At 40.2% G+C, this 24,270-nt stretch overlaps 1 protein-coding gene across 3 annotated transcripts in view; it reads left to right on the top strand.

The window, feature by feature from the left end:
* The window catches only part of epha7 (eph receptor A7), a 58,265-nt gene extending 37,031 nt beyond the window's left edge, over window positions 1–21,234 (top strand). The window contains exons 6-17 of one of the 3 annotated variants that reach the window (XM_018743786.1): window positions 9,762–9,886; window positions 11,091–11,259; window positions 11,923–12,034; window positions 13,000–13,055; window positions 14,933–15,046; window positions 15,466–15,651; window positions 16,186–16,247; window positions 16,460–16,669; window positions 16,949–17,098; window positions 18,505–18,698; window positions 19,413–19,568; window positions 20,050–21,234. In XM_018743786.1, the coding sequence (XP_018599302.1) occupies window positions 9,762–9,886; window positions 11,091–11,259; window positions 11,923–12,034; window positions 13,000–13,055; window positions 14,933–15,046; window positions 15,466–15,651; window positions 16,186–16,247; window positions 16,460–16,669; window positions 16,949–17,098; window positions 18,505–18,698; window positions 19,413–19,568; window positions 20,050–20,164 (1,649 nt within the window). In that variant the 3' untranslated portion in view covers window positions 20,165–21,234. Of the gene's footprint in view, window positions 1–9,761; window positions 9,887–11,090; window positions 11,260–11,922; window positions 12,071–12,999; window positions 13,056–14,920; window positions 15,047–15,465; window positions 15,652–16,185; window positions 16,248–16,459; window positions 16,670–16,948; window positions 17,099–18,504; window positions 18,699–19,412; window positions 19,569–20,049 lie in introns of all 3 variants that reach the window. The other 2 variants (XM_018743785.1, XM_018743784.1) reach the window with 2 other exon arrangements.
* Window positions 21,235–24,270: the final 3,036 nt, after the last annotated feature.

Genomic DNA, 24,270 nt, shown 5'->3' with positions numbered 1-24,270 from the left:
CTGTATTTGCTCACTGAAAAAGCATGATTAAAAATCCCTCATACTCACGCTCAAATACACACAGCAGTCTGAGAAGCATTTCAATGGCATCCCTTAAAAATCTTAAATACAGCAGGCTCATTATTTGGTCACTGACTGTAGTAGAAGAGTTTTAATTTCAATGTTGATCGACAGTCATCATGAAATAATCTAGACCAAGAGGTATTGTATGCAAAAAAAGTACATTTCAGGTACTGAATGACAGTGCAGAGGTCAGAAGTTGTGTGGTAAGAACTGTACACATCACCAGTTGTGAAACACGTTCTGGTTTCTTTATTACAGGTATTATATAGATGTAGGACAGTAGTAGGATTAGAATGACTTGATTTCCAGGAAAAGGTAGGAGGCTTCGTTTTTAATCTGGTAATTATTACTGGAACACCAGTGGAGTGGAGAGAACTGGGCCACCGCCTGGCCTTTCATGGCCTGCTGAGCCACTGTGGTTTTGGGTTTGGCCAGACTGCCTGAGAGGGAGCATTGTTTTAGCAGCTAGCGAATCACTCAACAGATTTTAGGCTGTGGACATCTCCAATCGGTGGCGGATTCTTTGGCAGAGCTAAAAGCGCCCTTGTCTGGGTTGGGGATAATCAGGCTTTTCTCAGTGTCACCCTCCCTTTCTTGCTCTCAGGTGGAAACAGAGTAGACACCAGAGAAGCTCTGCTATAAACTAACTTCCGCCTCATCATTATACAAAATAACTATCATAGACATGAGTGGTGCAGTTCAGCACTAGTTCAAGGTTCAAAAAGAGCTATGTTACTTTAAAAGTTTAATAGAATCCTTAATCTCCTGACCCGTGCAAATAGCACTACATTCAAGACATATATATCATGTTTGTAAGAACATTGTTCACTGACTGGGTTAAGTTAATATGTATGTGAACAATTGTATTTTTGTAACCAGCAGTAGATAAGTATACTGCCAGTGGAAAAGGAATGTCCCACAGACATTTAACTTTCAGCCTAGTAGGAACAATTATATTTAACAAGGGGATCGAACTTCCACATGCATTGTATAAGACCTGTACACCTATAGTTAAAAATGGAACTGTTGGTGGGAGCTCATGGTGTGGAGGACTGGGTGGGAAGTCCAAAAGGACTATGAGGGCATTTTCTGCGGTGTCAGAGTCACAGAAATGTAACAACTTGGAGATGACAGACAAGTTGAAAAACAAACATGTCTGCAGTATGAGTAAGCTGTGTTTGCACAATAGCTGCATCATGCCTTTCTGGAAGAGTGCAGAGCATGCCTGGGTGTCTGGGATAGATATACTCATCGAGACTGTTGCTAACTGTTGTACTTTCACAGAAATTAGTTGCCAGTAAGCAAAAGTGGGCGTTTTACGCTGTCTGTGGTGATGTAGCACCTAATCTAGGACGACTGGATTTCCTGCACTGGACACAGTTTAGGTGGTGTGTGTGTCTCTGTGTATGTCTGTGTGTGTGTGTGTGTGTGTGTGTGTGTGTGTGTGTGTGTGCGTGTGTGTTTCAGCTCATACTTTTTAGCACACTCAGCTCTCACAGTGGAATGAGGCATGCTCTTCAGCCTCTTTGCAGCAGAGCGCACAGCTGAATATTGAACGTCCATGTAAGGTCATTATCACCTCTACACAAGTCACTGCTTAGGAATATAGGGCCATAAGCAATATGGATGCAGAGCTATACGTTTGGCATTTACATTAGATTTACATTTATTAATTCAGCAGATGCTTTTCTGAGAAAAACACAAGTGCATTACATCAACAGAAGGAGAGATGTGGATGCAAACATGAGTGTAGAGTACAGTTAATTTGGCATATTCCACCAAATGAACCAGAATGAGAATTGAATGAGAATAATCGCTTCGGAGCCTTTCCTGTAGATCTGTACTTAATTTAGAGCTTGATGCAAGTGCATTGTACTGTACCCTTCAGTTGAGAGCACAATTGCCAGGGATCAACAGGGTCATGCCCTATAGCCCACTGAGACAGAGCCTAGAGTGCATGCCAATAGGAGAGAGAACTAGCCTTCCCACCAAAGGGAACTGTATTTTTTTTCTTTTTTTTTGGAAGGGGTGCCAATATGCTGTTTTTCATTCCGTGTTTTGTCCAGCTTCAACAGAAGTGAAACGGTCTCTCTCATCCTTCCCTTCTTAGCTTTGAAGCCCGATTCTCCTAGTTTGGCTACAGCTGACCATGTCCGTGCCAAAACAGATGCAACCCTGCTCTCACTAAGTGACTTGACATGTGAGGACCAAATGAAATAATCAGAAAGTGCCCGATGCAGAGAAAGGGCAAACTAAACACCACATCTAGGCCAACAGCACTCTTCCATCTGTAGTTATGTTCCTAGACACAGCGATTCAGTAACCAGGTCCAACTGCTGGAGATCATAGGGACTGAATTCTAAATCCATGCACAGGACTGTTCAAAAGTAGCTGATCTAGTGAGGGGGGTCACCTTCTAGCCTGGAGGGATATGATCCACATTTAGAGCAGGATCGGCAGATAGGGATCCATCCACATATTTCTGCAAATTGCAGTCTTGGTACGGATTTGTAGGCAATCAGCAATACGCGCGTGACCAGTGCTGTGTGCAGCATTGCAGACAGGGCTCTGGTGCCTCTGGATATGATTTTGCTGCTATGGAGTCCATCCAGGATTGTGATTAAAGAGCATATGAGCACTGATTAATATGATCATCCTCCTGATGACAGAGGCATTCCTGTAATAAATGGATGTTTACGGTTCCAACACTTGGGCATTGCATGTTCTCATCTGTGTGAAACAGTTGTGAAGAATTAATTTGAAATTTTGATACTCCTTGGACATGCAAAAGACACAATTTTTTTTGTCATTGATAAAAAACAGCCTCTGGCAGGGTGAACTGGCTCTGTCAAAACGCATAGATAAGTGGCCTTAAGTGTTAAAATGAAACCACAATAACAGAGCTGTTTGCTTGTATGCTTTTTTTCTGTATTCTGTTAAACTCGAAGTGCGTTGTACTTTGTGAATTATGTTGATTTTCAATAGCCGAGCCTCACAGATTTCCAATCAGTGCTTTAAATGTGCTCTGCAGCCTAAGGGTGTGCTTTGACATTTGCTGGAAATGAGAAGGTTGTGGTCCTCTGGGCTGGTTAGCAAATCCGCTAAATATCCACAGTTACAGACCTATCCCCGGGAACAGTAGCTGTATACTCTGATCTGGTCTTCCTCTCTCTTACAGCCCCCCCTTTTCACTTCAAAGCCTTTGTTTTATTAAGATAAATGATAAAGCCTGTGCATATGCAAAGATGTCTACAGCTAAGATGGTTATGTATCCAAAAAGCCATGCCACGTAGCCACTTCATGCTGGAAAGGTCGTTCAGAATGGCCGATAAGGAGAAACTGCTATTTACTATGTGTCTCTTGACTTTCATGTCTCTTCTAGACAGTGTTTCTTTTCAGGGAAATGTATTTTCAATGACATTAACTGTGTCAATAGGCAGTTAAAAGTCTTTTCTATAAAACGGCATACAAGGAAGGGATTTGGGCAGACAAAACATTTTTGTTGGCTGAATCATGTTTTTGCACTGTCATTCTCAGTCTTTGGATCTGAGGATCTGTGCAATTATGAACCCAAATGGTGTCAGCATATGTACCAATAGCAGCACGTTCCCTTGGATTTATTTTGGTTAAGTGACTCCTGATGAACACAACCTGAGCAAATCTTCAAGACTTATTTACAGACAGTGAGACCTGCTTTGAGATCATCTCACTTGCTCCCACTGACCAACCCAAAGCACAACACTGATCTCCAGTGGATTTGCATTTCTGTACACTTATAGTCTTGGGCTTTGAAAGGTACAGACTTGTTGCATAAAGGGAAACACTCCACTGCTTCTGTAGTTCAAATCTAAATTTAGAGCCCTGATATGAATAACTGTAATGCCCTCATGTAAAAATCAACATAAATGCAAAAGTATTTTTTTTTTTTTTTAAATAATGGGATTATATTGATGAGGCAAATGGTAATGCTGTGATACAAGCTAAGTATGAAACCATGCTAAACTAAGAAGTGCTACATTTGGTGTTTAGTTGTGGTTTATTCCAGAAAGTGGGAACTGTTTCTAAGTACGTAGTCCACATTTCACTAGTTACGAGTCTTTCCGGAATGAGCCAACATTGTTGTTTGTCAGTCAGGCAGATAATTACTGAGATTCTTTAATTTGACAAGATTATCTGACAAGGAGAGTGAAGTTTGGCTTTTGAAAATGAGAAAGATATTTTGGCAACTCCAGTTCAAACTTGGACGTGTAGAACAATTTATTTGGCACCTCAAGATAGCAGAAGGATTTTCATGTCCAGAGGACATTTCTTGGATTAATTTGGTAAGGTATAGTGCACCATTCTGTTTTAGAGAAGGAAATGAAAGCACTCCATAGCTTTACCAAACATACAAAGACATTAAAGCGTTAAAAAGAGGAAATATGCTTTTGAGAGAAAAGGAAAGGTGACACATGTACATGTGACAGGGTAGGCACAAGCACACTGGAGCACAGCGAACACTGCCACGCATGCCCATTTGTGTTTGTTCACAGCGGATGGCAAAGTACCGATGATAGCTTCTACCACTTGCACACCCTTTTTTGGGCACTGACTGAGGCCAGCCGTCTGATTGCCGATAAGTGGGAACCCTGCTGGCTTGACAATTATGTAACAAAGCTGACGGGTGATTTTGGGCACGTGTTACAGGACTTGAGTCCCATTTGGAGATTATGACAGATTCTCAGCATGGACGCACTCAGAGGTTAAAATTAAATTGCTGTCTGCACACACATCTGAAACATAATCATGCGCAGTGTACAATCTGCACTAATGTTGGTGACCTGTGAATATTAGGGAGTTCAGTGAGTAACTTCATGGCTTTTCTCGGAGACATCCGTGTGTCACTACAGGCTACCAGTAAAACAATACATTTGTCTCACTACTGTTCTCTCCCATTTTGTATACTTACGAGAAAGAAATTCTGTAAACAAAATTAATTGAATTCCATATTTTCGAGATAATTCAGAATACCTCTGTCTCTGCATTTCTTTTTAGGTGCTGGGAAAGCCAATGTTTTAATGCATTTTTATTTAGTGTCCTAGATTACAGAAACGATAATGCTTAAAGTCCCAAGGCACAGGAAATTGGTTTCGATATCTCAGTGTTAATTCAAAGAACTGGACTGAATATGGGGTTCGAAGGTTTTGAAAGTCTTTGAACAGGGAGACAATGACATGGAATTGTCATTTTAGGTACGTAGACAGGCTGTCAGAGCCGAACTATCAGGTGTGTATTAATATTCACCCATCGGTACTCGAAACTGTCAGCCATCAGATGGAACATGAAAGCCCAAAGCCAGGCCTTCCCCCAAATGATTCCCAGCTAATTGCTTTCAAGCTGTGCCCTTGTGACCCCTCCGCCTGCCCTCTCAAGTTCTTCAAAGCCCCATATTGTTATGCAGGTGATGTTTTCACTCTTTCATTTAGCTTGTTAATACTTTACCTGATTTATCCTGTACCTGAGAAAAATGGCAACAATTGCATGTTTTCATATGTGATTTTTTTGCCTTATATGTTTAGAATTTCTAAGGTTCTTTCTACAAAATATGGATTATGATATATATGCTTTATTGTGTCACATTCAAGTGTAGGCAAGAGCTAGAAAATATCTTCACCAAAAGATAACTTTCTGAGCAAACTCTTCTTGGCTGCTTCATCCATATTAAATCAGATGCTTTGATCCTCTTAAAGATAAAAGCATTATTTATCAGGCTCAACAATTTATGTTTGGCATAGCTGGCTTCAACATCTCCTCCCTGATTGGAACCAGAGGTGGCAGAGCTCTCAGGGGACAAGCACTCAGTGGTCTTGTCTTTTCAGCCATGGAAGACTGTGATGTGCCCCCCATGAGTGAGAACCCTGTCACACCAACTTCTTTCCCGTGCCACTTGGGCTTTCTCTGCACCCACCATAGTGTTATTAGATAACCTTTGCCATAAAGCTGTGACTTGTACCAGGCGGAGCAGCCCTGCGGCCTTCGATTTCCATGCAGGCAAGGAGCTCAGAGCAAAGCCAGCTGTCCCACCCTGATGTCGGCGACACTACATTTAGTACCGCAACATTTTTATCCCATAGTAGAGTTACAGTGTCAAATGTGGAAATGGAGATTACATAATGCCTTATTAGCATCTGTCTTGAGACTGTGCTGATCCTGATGTTTTTATATCTCTGGTTAGGTTGTTAAAAAGGTACCAGTATACTGGAAACCCATACCACAATGCGAAAGATATATAGTCCCATTTACTGGACAGCACGAATTTGAGAATCTATTGAAAAAATAAAGCATACCGTTGTCTTCCATTGCTCCATTACTTTAGCTCACCCCACGGAAGTACTCAGTTCAATTATGTATTTGCCTTAAACTTCAGAACAAAATGTTCCTCTGTTTTACTAGTTTTATATGAAAACATAATTGAGAAATTATATTATGTCTAGTCAATTCAAGCTTTTCAGACGTTTAGTTTTCAAATTACTGACAAAAGAGATGGTTGCATTAGCAATGCAAGCATGACTTGAGGAATTTGCCACTTGAAGAATTTAAGAGCTAAGCGTGCTTCACTGACCAAAAAATTGGGCCATAAATTGAAGGTAAAAAACAGACACTTTTTTCAGTTTCACTCCAGTTTAAAAGTTGGAACTAAGCAGAAATTCCCATGTGTAAAGCACTCATATTGTATTCAAATATCAGCCATGATAGAGAGCAGGCTTCCAAACAAATTAGCTTTATGGGAGGCGGTGGCAAGATCACTAATATGTTCGTTAATATGACCGAATGATTGCTTAAATGCTTTCCCAAAGCAGCTCCTTTAAGAAAGACATAATAATTACACAATTTTCTGGCACGCTGAGCCCCTGAGGTATGTTAAAAGTCTTTAAGTGGCTATTTGGTACTGGTCTCTATTTTGTATAAGTATGTCATTAATGTTTTTTATCTGACACCCGCTAAACTGGCTGGATTGGATTCCTAACCAGTTACCTCTGTCAGACTTATCGCTGCTTTTTCATATGTCTCTGCGCTTATAGTTTACACACAGATAGACACAGATAGTGTAGAACACAAAGGCTGCTCCCAAAACATAGTGTGGCTCTAGGAATCAAGAATCACCGGCCACACTTAATGACGATTATGCAAAGCATTCGTGAGCAAGTACTGGATCAGAAGGGGACAATGATGAGCCATTGGGGGTTTGATGCGTCAGACGGATGGGTGACTGTTTCGCCCCCGACGCCTGGAGGCACAGAGAGGCAAAGCATCACGTAAATGCAGAAGCCATAATTGCAGGGCTGTAGTTCATGCGCATGGGATTCTCGCAGTCACATGTTTTGACTCATGCCGGAGGGAAGGGCAGGGTCACTCACAGATTATCTTTCCACATTCCCCCAGAAGGCCTGGATCCATTCAGGAATACATATTTGGCTCCCGAGGAGAAACTGCCATTGCGGCCATGTGACTGACAGTGAGTCCGTAAAAAGATCCAATTACAGCCTTACAAGTGTTTTCATATGTACAAATGTCACTTTAAATTGCATCTCCCAGCATCCATTGCAGGAACCCTTGGTGCGTAATTGACACTTGCAGCATAGGCTGAATTTCTAGTGAGGCTTAAACAAATGGCAGATCAGAAAGCCAAAGAGGGCTTCAGCCCATGATTCAATCAAATGGTCTCAGCATTTGTATATTGTTGCCTGAATATGTTGTGTAACAAATTTAAATAGGTGTCAATTTATTCTGTTATTTGCACAGCATAATGACTTGAGAAATAATGAATTGACAGAAGCTCAAAATTGGTCTCTACATATTAAAACAAGGCTGACAAATTATGCATTTAGCAATAGTGACATGTATCAGAGTCTACATTTCTGATTAACAGACTTGCTGTTTTATGGTGTCTAACTTTCACAAAGTTGCTGCTAATACTCAAGAGAGGCAACTGGGGATGGAAGTATTGTTTGTCTGCTTTAGAAGGAATATGGGACAGATAGAGAAATGTGGTGACGTGACTAAAACGGCATGGAGTCGCTTGGCTGAATTACTGCACGAAACAATAGGCTGTGAATGAAAGAAAGTGCAGCGGATAGGAAAGAGCGGAAGGGTCTGTTGTTTGACTGTTTTAGTTGGATTACATATGACATGTCAAAACTCAGCCATTGTTTTTCCCGGGCTTGCCAGTGTGCCCTGTCACTTGTATTAGCGTGGGCATCGCAGACGACTGTTAATGATGTACTAATCCATACAGAGTCATTAGTGTGGGGTCAACTTTAAAGCACATGAGGGGTCATCCAGTGTTAAACTCTGAGACCTTTGCTCTCTTGCTCCATCATCACGGAATGGGAGATCAGCACTTTATTTTTGTTTCATAATTCCACAGCAATTTTTCCCCCCATGCTCTGTGTTTTTTTTTTACCTCTTTTGAAGAAAAATATTTTTGTCTGCTGAACTTCATATGTGTCATACATGATCTGATACACATTAGGATTTTTGATTTGTGTTCTGTTGAAGTATACAAATAAAGATAATGTGGTGGAGAAAGACAGACATAAAGCGCACCATAAACATTTATCATATGCCAAAGCCTTTGAACAATATTAAATGTATATTTTAGCCTGCGCCTGGAATTATAACTGTGGATACCAGCAGTGATTCCTAAAAATACTTCATTTAGATTAACTTTACTTCCCCTAATCTTTTTTTAACCCATGCAATTTCTAATTTCTGTATTTTTTTTTTATTTTGTTTAGAAGTACACTTCTCAACTAAATGGATTTCACAGCAACAATTATATTGTATGCATTCAAATTGATCTTGAGAATCAGGGTGCTTTTTAATATTACATGGTCTACAGACTGCTCTGATGAGACATAGAAAGAAAAATTCAGAATTCAGACCCACAATAAACATCTTGATTACACATTCCTCCTCTTATAAATGTGTCTCACTAATCAATGACATTATGATTCGAATCATGAGCATCCCATCATAAACATCTGTTTCCTCATACTTGAGTGCTTTGCTTATTTTACAAGCAATCAAATAAACCAAGAGAGGAACATTTGATATCTATTTGGTAACTTTAGCCTGGTTTGCAGAAGTGCAGATGGGCGTTGAATTTAATTTAACAATGAAAGCTTCAAAAGTAATTACTATTTCTGTTCTCTTACATCAGTCTATTGAGGGAAAAAATGTTTTCATGACGCTTTATTATTAAGGGTATGATGTTGGGAACAAATACAGATAGTTTCTAGTGTTGAAGTTAAGGGCATAAATGTATGTTAAATTAATACTATAGTTATTGTTGCTCCTTTATAAAAGCTTTTCTGGCTGCCTTTGTCGTTGGGAGTATAAGTGCTGTCGGTTCCACTGACTTAATTTGAATTAATTTACCTAATTGTCATTCATAACCCAGCTATTCCAGTTTTACACTGACTTGGATAATGCCTTCTTCCGCTGTTTGCACTGTAATTGAAATTTCCATTATGAAGAGTAAACATTTCAGAGGTTGTGCCTGAATATTCATCAGGAAGTGGAAGAGAGGGCGGAGGGCTTGGTGTTTGTTTGCAGCACAGTATGGGGCTGATTGGGCCGGACGCCTGCGCTCCAACGTCCTGCGCTCTGGCGTGGGGCACTCGCTGATGTGTCTGTTCTCATCCCGACTTCCCCAGCACCCTCGCAAGTCAGCGAGGTCATCAAAGAGAGGGTGCAGCAGAGAAGTGTCCAGCTTTCCTGGCAAGAGCCAGAGCAGCCCAACGGAGTCATTACCGAGTATGAGATCAAGTATTATGAGAAGGTGGGGGACCGTGTGTGTCCTTTTTTGTCTTTGTGTTTGCAGGTTTTCTTAATCTTGTCATTTTAATCCTAATGTTTTTAAAGAAAATCTCTCGACAAAGACCTTCAGTCGACTCTATGAAAACACATACGCAAAGTAAAATGCTTTTTAAATTTGTACAATTTGGTAAAAGAAATTAAAAATGTTTGTTATTGGCGTTGTTTTAAAGTTTCATTGGAATTGGGTTGAGGAATCATTTAGAGAATCAGTGAGAGTCAATGTGAAGCGCTTAAAGTGTCTATCGTGTGTATGCAAATCTTTGCATGGGGTCATCAATTGCCTCATGAGTTGAATTTCGGACACCTTTTGCTCCGCATCTTCACCTTCACTTAATTTTAAATGCGACATGCATGCACTGGGGACTTAGATGTCTGCAGGATTTCTTGCATGTGAGCAGACTTTGTTCTCACATTTGCAATTAAGAATGGGATGCACAGAATTTTTTAATTAGCTAAAAAACCCCCACACAGTCTCACAGGCAAGGCCAGTAAAGTCAGATAGTGTTCCTCTCTTTCCTTCACATCCTCACATATGTTATCCCCAAGAACTTCTCTGTAGGTCCATGTAGCAAATCCGGTAACCTGGGCAGAAAGGCAGGTAAGCAGTTGAGCACAGCACAATGAACCATGGCCTGTAAGAACCTGTTCAGGATCCGGTCATCTGCAGGTCCACCGCCTCCTCGGGTGGCTTTTTTTACAGTATCGCGTCACAGTGTCACGTACTGTATCTGTGGTCCACCCAGCTGTAAAATTGGAAACAAGCATGGCTTTGCTCCAAATAAGCTCTGGCATTCCATTTGGGCTTTTCTTGAGGAAAAAAATACAAATCAACAACAAAATGCATAGTGTATGCAAGGCTGTAGCAGCTAAATTTATTCAAAGCCATGGGCGATGTTGAGTTTTTCCCTGCTGTTACTGTGTGACACTTGCTTTGATAAACTGAGCATTTAAGTTTAGAGGGCACATTGAACACTGAACAACCAGCAAACTCGCATTTATCCACCAATAAGCACACATTGCCGCTGAAGAAACATGACTCAGAGACTGACGTGAATTCATGCTCACAAGCACGGAAGCGTATTATTACTATCTTCTTCTTTATGTGTTTTTTTTAGGATTCATTTATTTATTTTTGTTTTTTGTGTATTCTTCCTTACTGTGTTAAGGACCAGAAGGATCGTATTTACTCCACTGTGAAATCAAAGTCAACATCTGCCACAGTGAACAACCTGAAGCCCAGCACGGCATACGTGTTTCAGATCCGAGCCTTCACAGCTGCCGGGTATGGCACGTATGGCCCGCGACTGGAGGTTACTACCAAGGAGGAGGCCACAGGTATGGCCTGTGGATGCCCAGCTGCATGTTACACTCCATGCTTGCTTCCAATGGTGTTGGTTAATTCCAAACTTCACCCCAGATGTTACCTACCTCAACTGGTGATGGGGTATCTTTTCTGATAGAGTAGAGGTACCAATTAGAAGAATATTTCAGATACATAATAAATAAAAGCAGGCCATGTCAGTTTTGATGGAGTGCAAGACCACTATGTGACTTTTTTAGTCATAACTGAAACAGCGACACAAGAACCAAGTCTGTTTTAATTCAGCAGTTGTTCCTTTATTGATTTAAGAAAGGGGACATTTTTTTAGCCAGTGTTCAGGAAATTGTGCCAAGGCTAATAATCTTCACTGCTAAATAAGCATAAAATGAGCAAAGAAAAGTCTAACCTAAATGTGTCATTGTTTCAAATGAAGGGCACCAGCATTTTCACCTGGGACTATTAAGCCTACATTTTAACACCGCAGAACAATGCACGAAGAGGTCTTTACAATAAAAATAGACCACCCTTTCTCATTAGAAGGACAAAAACGAGTTATTGCTCTATAGTCAAGTGCAGAATTGCCTGGCTTATTTCAGTGTGTACCCATTATTTCCTGAGTTTGATAGAAGGTGTTCTGGTAACTTTCTGCCCTGTGCTGTGTTGTGGTCTGTTTTCAGCCACCATTCCGGTCTCCAGCGAACAAAACCCGGTCATCATCATTGCTGTGGTGGCCGTGGCCGGAACCATCATCTTAGTATTCATGGTGTTTGGCTTCATCATTGGGAGAAGGTACGCTCTCGCGGGCCCCATTGACTCTCCGCTCCTGTGAGTCGCCATTTGTCAATTAGCCTTTATGTCACTCACGGGCTTCCATAGCCATGGAGCCCAACACATTGCACCATTGTCTGTGGCATGCTGCTATAATGGATCACCATGTGTCACTTACAGGACTCACAGTCACAACTGTTCTGCATGTGCCTGTAATGAATCTCAAGCAAAGAGGCTTTAAAAACATTTTTGAATGTGCTACTTCTTTATTTGTAATATACAGCAGAATAATGTTGCAACACAGATTTCTGCCGTTCCAGATGTAAGACCTTACTGGGCCATTGCTTTCATTTCTTTAAGTCACTGGTAACTAATTTCCCCCTGTATGATGTATAATGAAGTGTGGTACTCTTTCTTGATCTTACAAGGTCAACCACTAGTATGAACAGCATGACTTCTGTGAAGCCTTTAAAGAGCAGGGGTACTGGCATGCTGGTGTATGTTCATGAGTACCTTTCACCCAAGAAAAGTGCCCATTTCACCTCCTTTCCCTGGAACATGCACATGCTTGTTTGTCAATTGTTACTGTGTTCTTAGCCAGTAGTTCCCTGTGGACTACAAGTCAGTTTACTGAGGAGTAACTAGGACCAGCTGTATGTACTAAATGGTTTTCTCTTGGGCTCCTATCAGTAGATTTGCAAAGAGATTTTTGTATAAATCTTCCAAGTTATTTCTGTATTAAGGTTATCCAACTTAGTGCATAAATTAGCTGAGGAGAACAAAAGTCAATTCAGTATAGCAGCCAAATACCTTTGTTAGGGTTTTTTCCTACTCAAGCCTGTGACTCCTATCCGTTTTTACTATTAGAAATGTCCACTTGAACAAGTGTTCTACTTACTTTGTAATTCATGTTACATTTCGTTTTGTTAGTTCAGTGCAGCCAGTTGAATAGGTTGTTTTATTGTTGTTTTTTTCCTGTTTTGAAGGCATTGTGGCTACAGCAAGGCAGACCAGGAGGGAGACGAAGAGCTTTACTTCCAATGTGAGTGCCTCTTGTCAATAGCTCAGTTACCCCCAGAAAACATCCCAAAAACAGTCCCATTTTTTTAACACATTTACCTCAGAAAAGACAACAGCTACCATGCTAAAATGTTATAGCTGTCGTGCCTCTAAAACAATAAACACACAGAAACACATGGACCAAGACCATACAATACTCCTGCCAGAAGCAGACAAAGCAAATACATATGGTGTCAGATAAGCACATGTAGACCTTTGAGAAGCAGAGATGCGGTGAAAACAAAACTTTGAAAATAAAATCAGTCCATGAGGATGCAGGCTGCCTCTTGATGTCCACCGTTCAGATGTACACAGCTCACTCAATGCCAAGGTTTTCCTCCTTGGCTCCTTTACCAATAAGTTTTTCACATCAGCCCTAATGACGCCCCCCGAGACAGCACAGCAGACAGCTTCCCGGGTGAACCCTTAATGATCCGCGCCGTGGGCAAACTGCTGATTTGGAAACAAAGGGTCAGGGTGCCGCGTGGGTCTGTGGCGGGCGTCAGCAGGTCCGGCTGCTGCTAAGTGCCTGACGGGGAGTGCGAGGGCAAGAAGGGCCCCTCCCCTGTAGGTAATAAAAGGCATCCCCGTGCCAACACTAAATGACGAAGCGCTTCCGGGACGACAGGACCCAGATAGGGTGTAAATTCAACTTGTAGGCCCAATTTGTCTGCTGTGTTTCTCGGGAGGTTGCGATAAGACGTCCCCCATCAGATCCGGTGACAGCTTTGGATGGACGAAGCAATTACAGGAGCGGGGGGAGAAAATATCAGCTGGCATTGTGCCTTGTGAATGCAGAATGCTTTTGTGTCTCCATGGGCTGCATGATTGCGAGGACATAGAGGATATTTGATTCTTTCTTATTTGGCAGCATTTTGCCTAGAGCAGATTAGTGATTTAATTTTTGCATTGTTTTCTACGTTTATTTTTGCTGTTTTTTGTGCAGCTTAATAGCTTGCATACCATTAAACAGCTTACAGAATTGATGTTGACTGGCAGTGTTGTAATTAGGGAAATTTGATGTGAACAAATTAGGTCATAGGAAGACAAATTGCCCTGGCATAATATAATACTTTAGCGTAGTGACCCAAGTATAAACACAACTTGGTACATACTTATTTTTGACAGTTTCTTAGAAGAGGGGAAAATGAACACGCTGCTTTGAAATATATACATAAAAGCTGAAGGCCATAGTTAATTCTGACAGTCAATTAGTTTATGCTTCTTGTTAAAACAAAGAACAGTCAGCGATGCACATTTCTGCTTTAAAATCAATTTAAGCATGTTGTTCCATCCTTTATTGATGGTGACTGATAAACACAACCATCTATAATTCAGGGCCAGAGCAACAGTCAGGTGCTTCTGAGTAATATCTTTAACGCAGATGACGGACCAATAACCAAAATGTATGATTCATCCTGTGAGCATATGATCCGCCTACGATTAAGGACAGCTGTTGACTCCTCTCACAGAGGTGACAGACAGTCCTTCTTGTTTTCTGTCAGTTTAATTCAGGAATTACTCCTGTCTATTTCTTGGGTTTTTTATGCTAGCTAATACAATCTACATTCTGTTGCTGGTAACCAGATCCAAGCTGCACAGCTGAATTCTCTGCCTGTAACTGTATCGGCCTACCATACAGAAAGCGTTGAAAAGGGAATTTTAGCCTATAGCACATTGTTGTTTTTTGTGAGGGGAAGGCCCTTTTGACTCAGGTGGTGTTTATCTGCTTACTGTTTAGGTAATGCCTTCTCAGTGGCTGGCTTCAGTAATCCTGCCAGCGCATCAAGATCTAGCTGCTTTGTGTGCATACTTAATCGCAACAGTAATCCTCTTACCCTTCTACAGTTAAATTTCCAGGCACCAAAACATACATCGACCCCGAAACCTATGAAGACCCGAACCGAGCCGTCCATCAGTTTGCCAAGGAGCTTGATGCCTCCTGCATCAAGATAGAGCGAGTCATCGGTGCAGGTGAGTCTGCGCCCGTCTTGCTCTTTCTGTTTAGTTAGGGCACTCGTCCATGCACCACAACGACAGGCAAATATTCACACCCTGAGCCAAGATGCTGTTTGCTGCTTTGTTTATGGATGATTACAATATAAGGAAGTAAGGTGTCGTGGGTGAATTCCTTGCAATTAAATTGTATTTTGAATTCTTTTAAAGGTGGAAACAAGGAAATATGAAAAATTACTCTCACAAAGACATAAATTTGAAAGTTTATTCCAGTATCTGTACCACAAAAGGAGGACATTCTGCAATGCCCTGCATATACAGCAGTTTTGTTTTTTAACAAAGCTCTGCTGAAACATCAGACTAGACACTGAGCTGTTTGTCTGCTGTGTGGAGCATTAGCCGTCTCTGTAGGTCACATGGGACAATGTTTCCTACAGGGGAGTTTGGAGAGGTCTGTAGCGGGCGGCTGAAGCTCCCCGGGAAAAGAGACGTGTCAGTGGCCATCAAGACTTTGAAGGTGGGCTACACAGAGAAGCAGAGACGGGATTTCCTATGTGAGGCCAGCATTATGGGGCAGTTTGACCACCCCAATGTGGTCCACCTCGAAGGGGTCGTGACCCGGGGTGAGTATCGATGGCTTCTGCCAGGAAATAAAAAACACATGATTGACTTCCAAAGTAAGCCTTGCAAAGAGTCAAAAGGTCTCATTCTCAGGCCTAACTCTTTGCGTTTGAATATCACATCATGGAGCTCACATGCTTTATATTTCTGTTTCCGAGTGCAAATGAAAATCAGAGGTCACCTAAGGTCAAAAGCTGCAGAGCTGGAAAAAAACAAACGAAGAACGTGCATCTGGTATTTTAACTTGGGTTAAAAAGTAAAACATGAAAGGGTTTGAATGAATGCTCTGTTTATTTTTTGCTATGAGCTCATTGTTTGTAAGTACCTCCACAGGAAATGTGAAGCAGCCACATGTATTATACTGAGCCAGCATTAGATGTTTTTTTTTCCTTTTTTGATGCAAGTTATGTAAAACTTTATATACACTTGAAGTAAGGACTCCATGCAACACAGAATGATAAAATAAATAGCTATGTTTAAATATTTATGACTCAGTTCATAAAATCTCATGTCTTTTTTTTTTTTTTTTTCTCCAGGAAAACCAGTGATGATTGTGATTGAATATATGGAGAATGGTTCATTAGATGCATTCCTTAGGGTGAGCCATTTTTTTCTTTAGCAAGTTATTATGTGAAGGAATGAAATAGGGAATGAAGTGTTATGCTTAGCTTGTGTGTTATGCCAAGCAGAATGTTTTCTGCAGCTCACGCATGGGAGTGTGCCCAGTTTACAATCAAATGAAAGTTATGCAAGGTTTTAGTGTGCTCTGACACTGTCGGTTAGCATGATTTGTTGCCTGTGTTCCTGCAGAAACATGATGGTCAGTTCACAGTTATTCAACTGGTGGGCATGCTGCGAGGCATTGCAGCTGGGATGAGATACCTCTCCGATATGGGATACGTCCATCGAGATCTGGCAGCGCGTAACATCCTTGTCAACAGCAATCTCGTATGTAAAGTGTCCGACTTTGGGCTGTCAAGAGTGATAGACGACGATCCTGAAGCTGTCTACACAACCACGGTGAGTGAATTAAACCCGATGCTCATTTGCTTCTCCAGACTTCCACCCTAGAGCTACTTCAGAATGCAAAAATAAAATGATGAAAAATGGATTCATTTGTTATGCATGTCTGTGCTTGTTCAGTATGGAAAGCATGGCTTTATACTTGTGGAATTTCTTAGAAACTTCTGACTTTTTGTCCTGTATTTTAACTGGTCTTAATTGTTGTTTTATAGGAAGATTCAGGATATAATGAAGGTGACATTTAACTCAATATCTGACCCATGTTTTACTGAACAGGGTGGAAAAATACCGGTTCGGTGGACAGCCCCGGAAGCCATCCAGTACCGCAAGTTCACTTCATCTAGTGATGTATGGAGTTATGGAATTGTCATGTGGGAAGTTATGTCCTACGGGGAGAGACCTTACTGGGACATGTCAAATCAAGATGTGAGTTTATCTTGTCTGTTTACGTGCTCAAATAGTTCTCTGGTTGAATGTAATATTATTGGATAGATCTTGTCAGCCGTTGGCATGTAGCTAAGTTCAGAGTCTATGGTGCAGGTATTTTTGTGGAAAAGATGATGAAAATATGGTTGCTTTCGCATTGGAATGTAATAATTATAATGGATTTTTATTCAGGAAATTGCTGTTCAGGAAATAAATAATCATTTAAAAAAAGAAAAGCTGGCATTAATGGCATTTAACTTCAGTGACAAGTTATGATAAAGTGAAATAACTTTGTCATTAGCCAAGCTCAGTGTTTTTCACTGGATTGTATTTAGTCAAGCAAAACTTGAGGCAAGAACAGAAGCCTTTGTTTTGTTTGAGTTAAATTGGAACAGATGAACATTGTGATGCTGCTCATCATGTCCATAATAAAAGTGGCTTCGTTTCAGCTGCACCACAATGGAATGTAACCACAGTAATGGCAAGCTGTGAAGAGATGTACTTCATGAATAGTATTTTGTGTCTGCAGGTTTATGTCTAATGAATGGTCTGCTGATCCTTTGAAATTAAATTTATATATACAGTATGGATACAGTAATACAGATAAAACATGAACATTTCAATTCAAAAGATCAAATAAGACTTAACATAACCGATCCTTCAAAGTTTTAGGTCCATTTCATACAATTTCAGTTATTAATCTGTAAGCACTAAACTGTATGAGGTACACTGAATGTCAATATTTGACAGATGTCAGCGTCAGGGATTTTCTTCTCTGTCAGAGCAAGATGCAGGACAGCCATCTCTTCAGGGATGCAAAAACAGGAAATATTTTCATTTCCTCAATAGTTTCAGTGTTTTGACATTCCTCCCTTCTCAGTGCAAACTCCCATTTGCATTGACTTGACAGGAGTAAAAGATTAGTGCGTGGGGGGAAGAAGTAGAGCCTTTTTTCAGATAAGCTGCAACTTTTCCAGCATTCTCTTTCTTTAAGTTAGCTTTACAGAACACTTAACAGAGCTGTGACTAGATGTGGGGAAAAAAGAAAAACCACATGCGTCACTGTAGTTAAAAAAAAGAAGACATAGTGTTGATGTTGTGCAGGGGAACCACATCCATTCAATTTTCCAACCCCTCAATCTATAAAAGGGTTGTGGCAAGCCACCAAGTCATTGGAAGGGGCAAAGCAGCACAGTGCTTTGAGAAACATCATGGATCCCTCGTCCCCTTTTAAGTGGCTAAATGGGGAAAGACACAGATCTCAGTAACTGACAGCCATTTGGTGAACTTGCTGTTAAAAAAGTTTGACCAAAGGATGAACAGAGCAGACTCTAGTTTCAGATCCAGCTAAGTAGAGTAAGCGGAAGTCAGTCATAACTGTTGTTTTTTTGCCTTTGGTGCTCAAGGTAATAAAGGCCATTGAAGAAGGCTATCGCCTGCCCGCACCCATGGACTGTCCTCCAGGCCTGCACCAGCTGATGCTGGACTGCTGGCAGAAGGATCGTAGTGACCGACCCAAGTTTGATCAGATAGTAGGCATCCTTGATAAAATGATTCGTAACCCTAGCACTTTAAAAACCCCCGTGGGCACATGCACAAGGTAAGGGATGCACTCATGTTTCATCTGAATTTAGTATGTGTACAATTATATCGTCAACTGGCATGCATTGGCAGCTCATTATGTATGTTCATATTTAACTAAAACTACATTAGTGGGCCTTCACAGCTGTCTATAATTTGAATTATCTGTCGGGGGTGTGTTCCACTAATGAAAATAGATCCCTGAGATTCAATAAAGCAAAGTATCTTCCATGGCTTGATGGTCAGTTGTAGGGCTTTTAAATCAATTCATATAATGAGTTCCCACAACTTGAGAGTACTGTCGAAACTCTGGACCCCACTTTGACATTTTTCAAATGAAATCTATTTACAGTTGAAATACAATCTTCTTCTGTCAGATTGAGGACATAGCCTACAAAACTGTTCTAAAGTGATCTTGTTAGTGGTTCAAAAAAAGAAGCATTGAAGTTTTACAGCAAGCATTTTAATAATGGTTGTTTTTGAAGATATAGTAAATCGTGAATTGTTGCTGTTTTCGTCCTGTATTGAATTTGGTTGTTCTACAGATTGATATTTCTTTTATTAAGTTGCTTTTCTCCATTTATCACACTCTTGTATATACGTTCACTGTGACACTTTTAAATAGGAAAACTGCTTTATTATTGGTGTGTTGTGCGCAGTTTGATTTATCATGGCCATTTTTCTCTGGTCCTATCTGTTGTGACATTGACATTTCCCTCTTCCCATTTTCCAGGCCGATTAGTCCCCTTTTAGATCAGAACACGCCAGACTTCACCACTTTCCGCTCTGTGGGGGACTGGTTGGAAGCCATCAAGATGGAGCGATACAAAGACAACTTCACAGCAGCCGGGTACAGCTCGTTGGAGTCTGTAGCAAGGATGACTATCGAGTAAGGAGATCGTGCTCATTGTCGAGAGGTGTGCAAAGCTGGGGTTGAGAACTAGCGCTTAGATGATAAGACCAGCAACACTGATTTTGCTAATTATTACAAATTTAGCAATTTCTTTCGGACTTCGAGTTAGTATTGATTCTGAAATAACTACAATTCATTCTGAAATGTGAGGACTTTTTTTACATTTAGATTTTAATTAAATAAAATAAGTTTTCAGGTTTTGTTGTTGGCTTAAGAGGAACAGAATGTTTCCATAAGAAATTTTAGTTGTATTAGTTAACACAAGAGCTGTGCTATTTCAGAAGCGCTTTAACTCAAAAGTACAGTGAACTTAATTAATAAGTATTCACTGCAGATTTTATTTCTCTTCCTTTTCTCTCTTCCCTTTTAATGGAAATCCCTCAGGCTATAAATCCTTGTTGTTTTGGCTCTCCATGGTCTGCTGCAGTGATTTATGACTAGCTGTTGTCTCTCCTAGGGATGTGATGAGCTTGGGAATCACTTTAGTAGGCCATCAGAAGAAGATCATGAGCAGCATACAGACTATGAGGGCACAGATGTTGCACCTTCACGGCACTGGTGTCCAGGTGTGACGCGATGCCCCACCTGTGTGTCCCTGCACCTTGGGAGAGCAAGAACAATGTCGGGCACTTATCCTAGAACGCGTCCTTTCTGCCAGTCTGACTTGGATTTTACAGACTATTAACTCATTCCCCTCGGCCACCTGAACAAGGAGGATGAGACCTCATGTAGTTCCTGCGCCGAGGAAGACAGATACTACCTGGACACCCAGAATTTTCAAAGCTCTGAGGAACTCTTAACTACATATCAGAAAGAGATGGAGCAATGGAAAAAAATTTTATGGCTTTTACTTTGCTCATTTATTGACTTTGTAAATGATTTTTTCTGGTTACCCTTAATATGGATTTTTCACTTTTTTGTCCACACAGACTGTTTCCTTGCAGTGGTGATTTCAGTACTATTTTCAATATAGTTTTCCTCACTTGTGTCAAGCACAGTGATATGGTGTGGTATGTAACCATAACCTTTGAATTTATTTTGTCCAGTTTTTTTTCTTAATTTGGACTTGATGACAGGGTAAAGTCTACCATCCACTATGGGACGGGACTATATATGGTGTGAATATATAGGCGTTTATGTAGGTACTATGAGGAGGGTGTAATATGGCACTCCTGGTTGAGTTCATTGTTTGCAGTGAGTTGTTTATTTTTGCCCATTATTTCTTCTTAAAGGTGACATTCTACACTGCAGCTGAGCTGTATCAGGAACGAAAAGTCACGCAGCTGTAAAGCTGCTGCTTTACGGAAGCATTTTGCTTATTTGATCACCATTAGTTTTAATTAAAGACAGTGAAACTTCTAATGTTCTTGTGCCAAGACTGAAAAAATATATATTGCTACCAAGAAAAACACTTAAATGCTAAATTTTTCATATTTTGCCAATATAAACATCAAAAGTATACTTTCCTTTTATTTGCTTCTTGAATTAGTTTAACCTAAGGATTTTTTTTTTAATTCTCATTTTGCTGAATTATAAAGCTCCACCAACAGCACTAAAGAAAGATTGTATTAAATAAAAGGGTGATTCAATCTAGCGCAAAGGGTTTAGGCATGGCGATACATTTTAAGAAAAAAATCACTGATAGTCATACCATTTGTTACTACTTTCATGACATTTTTCCATTTAATTTCAGTTTCCATACATGGAAAATGTTGTGCAAGTTGTGTCAAAAGTAGTAATGCCTTAATTTAGTCTTTTTTAGGTATCGCAGTAAGTAAATTCTTTGCGGTTGAATGTGCCTGAAGTCTTACTTTGATGGATTGATAAAAGAGTATGATGAGTTCTCCTGTGTTATTTTGCTATCCTTTCTAGAACTTGAATTAAATAACAAGAACAAATCTGTACTTTCATTTAGAGGTTGTGGTGATACACATTTGTTTGTATACTATCGATTCACTCGACCAGAACAGAGCAATAATAACTCCAGATTAAAACGCGTCATCTTTGAAATGTCAAGGTTCTAGGTTTTATAGATATGTGTTGGTGTTTGAGCGAAACCTTGGAAAATCTCAGCCACTGATGAGGCACAGAGTACATGCTGACCTTTTCCAAGCTGCTGACCGCCTGCAGAGGTGCTTTTGATTGTTTATTTAAGTGCATCAGCTCAGTCTACCCAGGCATTTGCATCAGTGTAATGTAACATGAATCTTTTTTGCTCCCCTCACATTTTATGCATACCAGGGCACCGTAATGACAAGTAGGCTCTTTAACGCAGGTGCTCATAGCCAATTCACAGGTGCCATCACCATTATTTTGAACAACAGATGAATGTGTTGCCATGTTAAATTTGTCTTCAGCATTGTAATATTTGACAAACCTTTTCTTTTAATAAAAAGAGTATAAAGAGGAGATGGACATGCCAGTGGGAGCAGTGTAAGGGGTTGTCCTATAATTCGAAAGTCCAGCTTTCTAAATGTGAAACAAATAGCAAGGCTAGGGTACTGCAGGGTATTTGTACGGGGTCTATCGATTAGGCATTATCTCTGAGCCACCTCAGTCCACACCTCATGTCATGCTGTTGGACCCGCCATGGAATGCCCATTCTATTACACAGTGGTCAGCACAATGGCTGTGGCTCAAGGAAGTTACTTTCCTCTTACCCCCTCTTATGTGGAACTTGATGGGGTGCTGTGAGCCTTTACAGGCCTGGGCAAGGTGACATTCCTCACCATATAACCACCACCAAGGTTCTAGTCCTCACAGAAGTGTAGAGACAGGGCTGTGAACAAACAAAATTTCCTGAACAAACATAACAACGACCAAAACAACAAAGCAGCTAGGAGTACTGTGGTGCAAACTGTGGACATCCCCTTACAGCTGATAATTCCAAAGAATAAAGCACTGTTGATTGTGTCAGAAGGTCCTTGAGATCAGAGGGGGAAAAAACTTTGTATATGTTTCATTGTAAAACTTGTACATTTTATTTATATTGTGTTTTGTTTGTTTTTTTTTTTTTGTACACACATTACTCTGTAGTGAGCTCTGAATACATTGAAAATGCACTATATATTTTTCTATCTCACTTGCAGAAGACTATTGTCACCCATTTGATTTCAGTTGTACATAATTTCTCATTTAGGACCAAAGATGGCTTATAGGTTTTTCATTTAAATATGTATTTTAGTTTATTTTGCCATTTAGTTAAATGTACAGTAATATGAATTGTTGATTTATTATTTATTTTTACTGTGATAAGAGTATTGAAATTATTCACTGGTCAAAAGTATTTTTCCCCAAACAGCTGAACTGTAAAATCATTTACCTAGACAATTTCTTGTTACATAGACATTTCTTTTTTGCTTTGTAACCTTTGTAATAGACTGTACATATATTTTTGGAAATATAATACAATCTCTACCGAAGCGTTTTTCACTGGAATCTGTCACTCAAATGATGTTATAAATGCTGTGTGATTTGGGAAAAGGTGAAGTTTATTGCCTTTGGTATCTCATTGGACTCTGACTAATATCTAAATGGTTTCTGTGGATTTGATAGTCATTACGGAATAATTGTAGAGAATCCAGTTGCAATCAAGTCGACCTTCTCAGAATCAAATGGCACTTTGAAAACCGATAAATCACTCAACAAGCTAATGTCACAAAATAACATAATTATTCTCATAAATGCCAAACAGACATCCACAGTACATCTGTGTGTGCTTGTGTGGTGTGTGGTGGGAAAATAAGTGGGCCAAGAAGAGGTGTCATTAAAAAGACATTATCAGACCTCCAACTTAAAAGTAGCTAATTAAAGTTACGTCTAATGGGAATTAAACAAAGAAACTTGGATGGATTTAATGGAGTTATAAAGATGATCACTCTCCAGATATTTAATATTTGTTTTATTAATCTTAACACTTTATTTTATTAAATCTGAACCTGGAGCCAGAAGGAATTCAATAATAAAACAAAGAGAGCTTGGCTCTTGTGGTGTATTAGTGGTGCTAACTACCATCTCGCTCAGAGGATGAAACCGCTCACTCCTCTACTCTCTTAATCTGATGTGATCGATGGCCTACGAAGAGTTTATCTCCAACAGACAGGTAGTAGCACCAAGGATCAGGTGGGAAAGCAACTCTTAGTAAGTTGTTTATGTGGGAGGGGTTGGCAGAGTAGGGTAGAAAATTTAACAAGGCCTCGGGGAGGTAGCTAGGGGTGAGGGAAAGGGCATTTCCTGGTTGCCTGCAACTAAATCACGGACCACAATAATAGGATTACAATTAGCAGTCTATAAGGAAAGTTTCACCAAGGATGCTGTGGGTAAAGAAAAAAAGTGGTCAAGGAGGTGACCTCTAGGTACTGAACCAGCTAAGAAGTATGAACAGGTAATGCTGTAAGCTGAGTGAGCTATATGGGGATAAAAGTGTATATGAAACAACTGCAGTAGTGTTAAAAAAAACCAGCCAATTTTAAGTGCAGCCTTGCAGTATAGTGACTGACTCCCTGAGAGAGCCAGTGAATTGTCATATATTTTAATGAGTGTTTTTCGGCTGGGATTAGCCTGCCTTCATTAGTGTGTAACCTGAAATGCTTAACTATACAAGTTTTATACATCACAGTTCACTACACAAAAAATGGTGCTATTTATTAAATAAAAGTGGATGAACAGAAACAAAATT

Source organism: Scleropages formosus, chromosome 1 (genome assembly GCF_900964775.1).
Source record: "Scleropages formosus chromosome 1, fSclFor1.1, whole genome shotgun sequence".
Lineage (NCBI taxonomy): Eukaryota > Metazoa > Chordata > Actinopteri > Osteoglossiformes > Osteoglossidae > Scleropages > Scleropages formosus.
The sequence above is the reverse complement of the archived record's forward strand: the minus strand, read 5'-3'. Positions and strand labels throughout refer to the sequence as shown.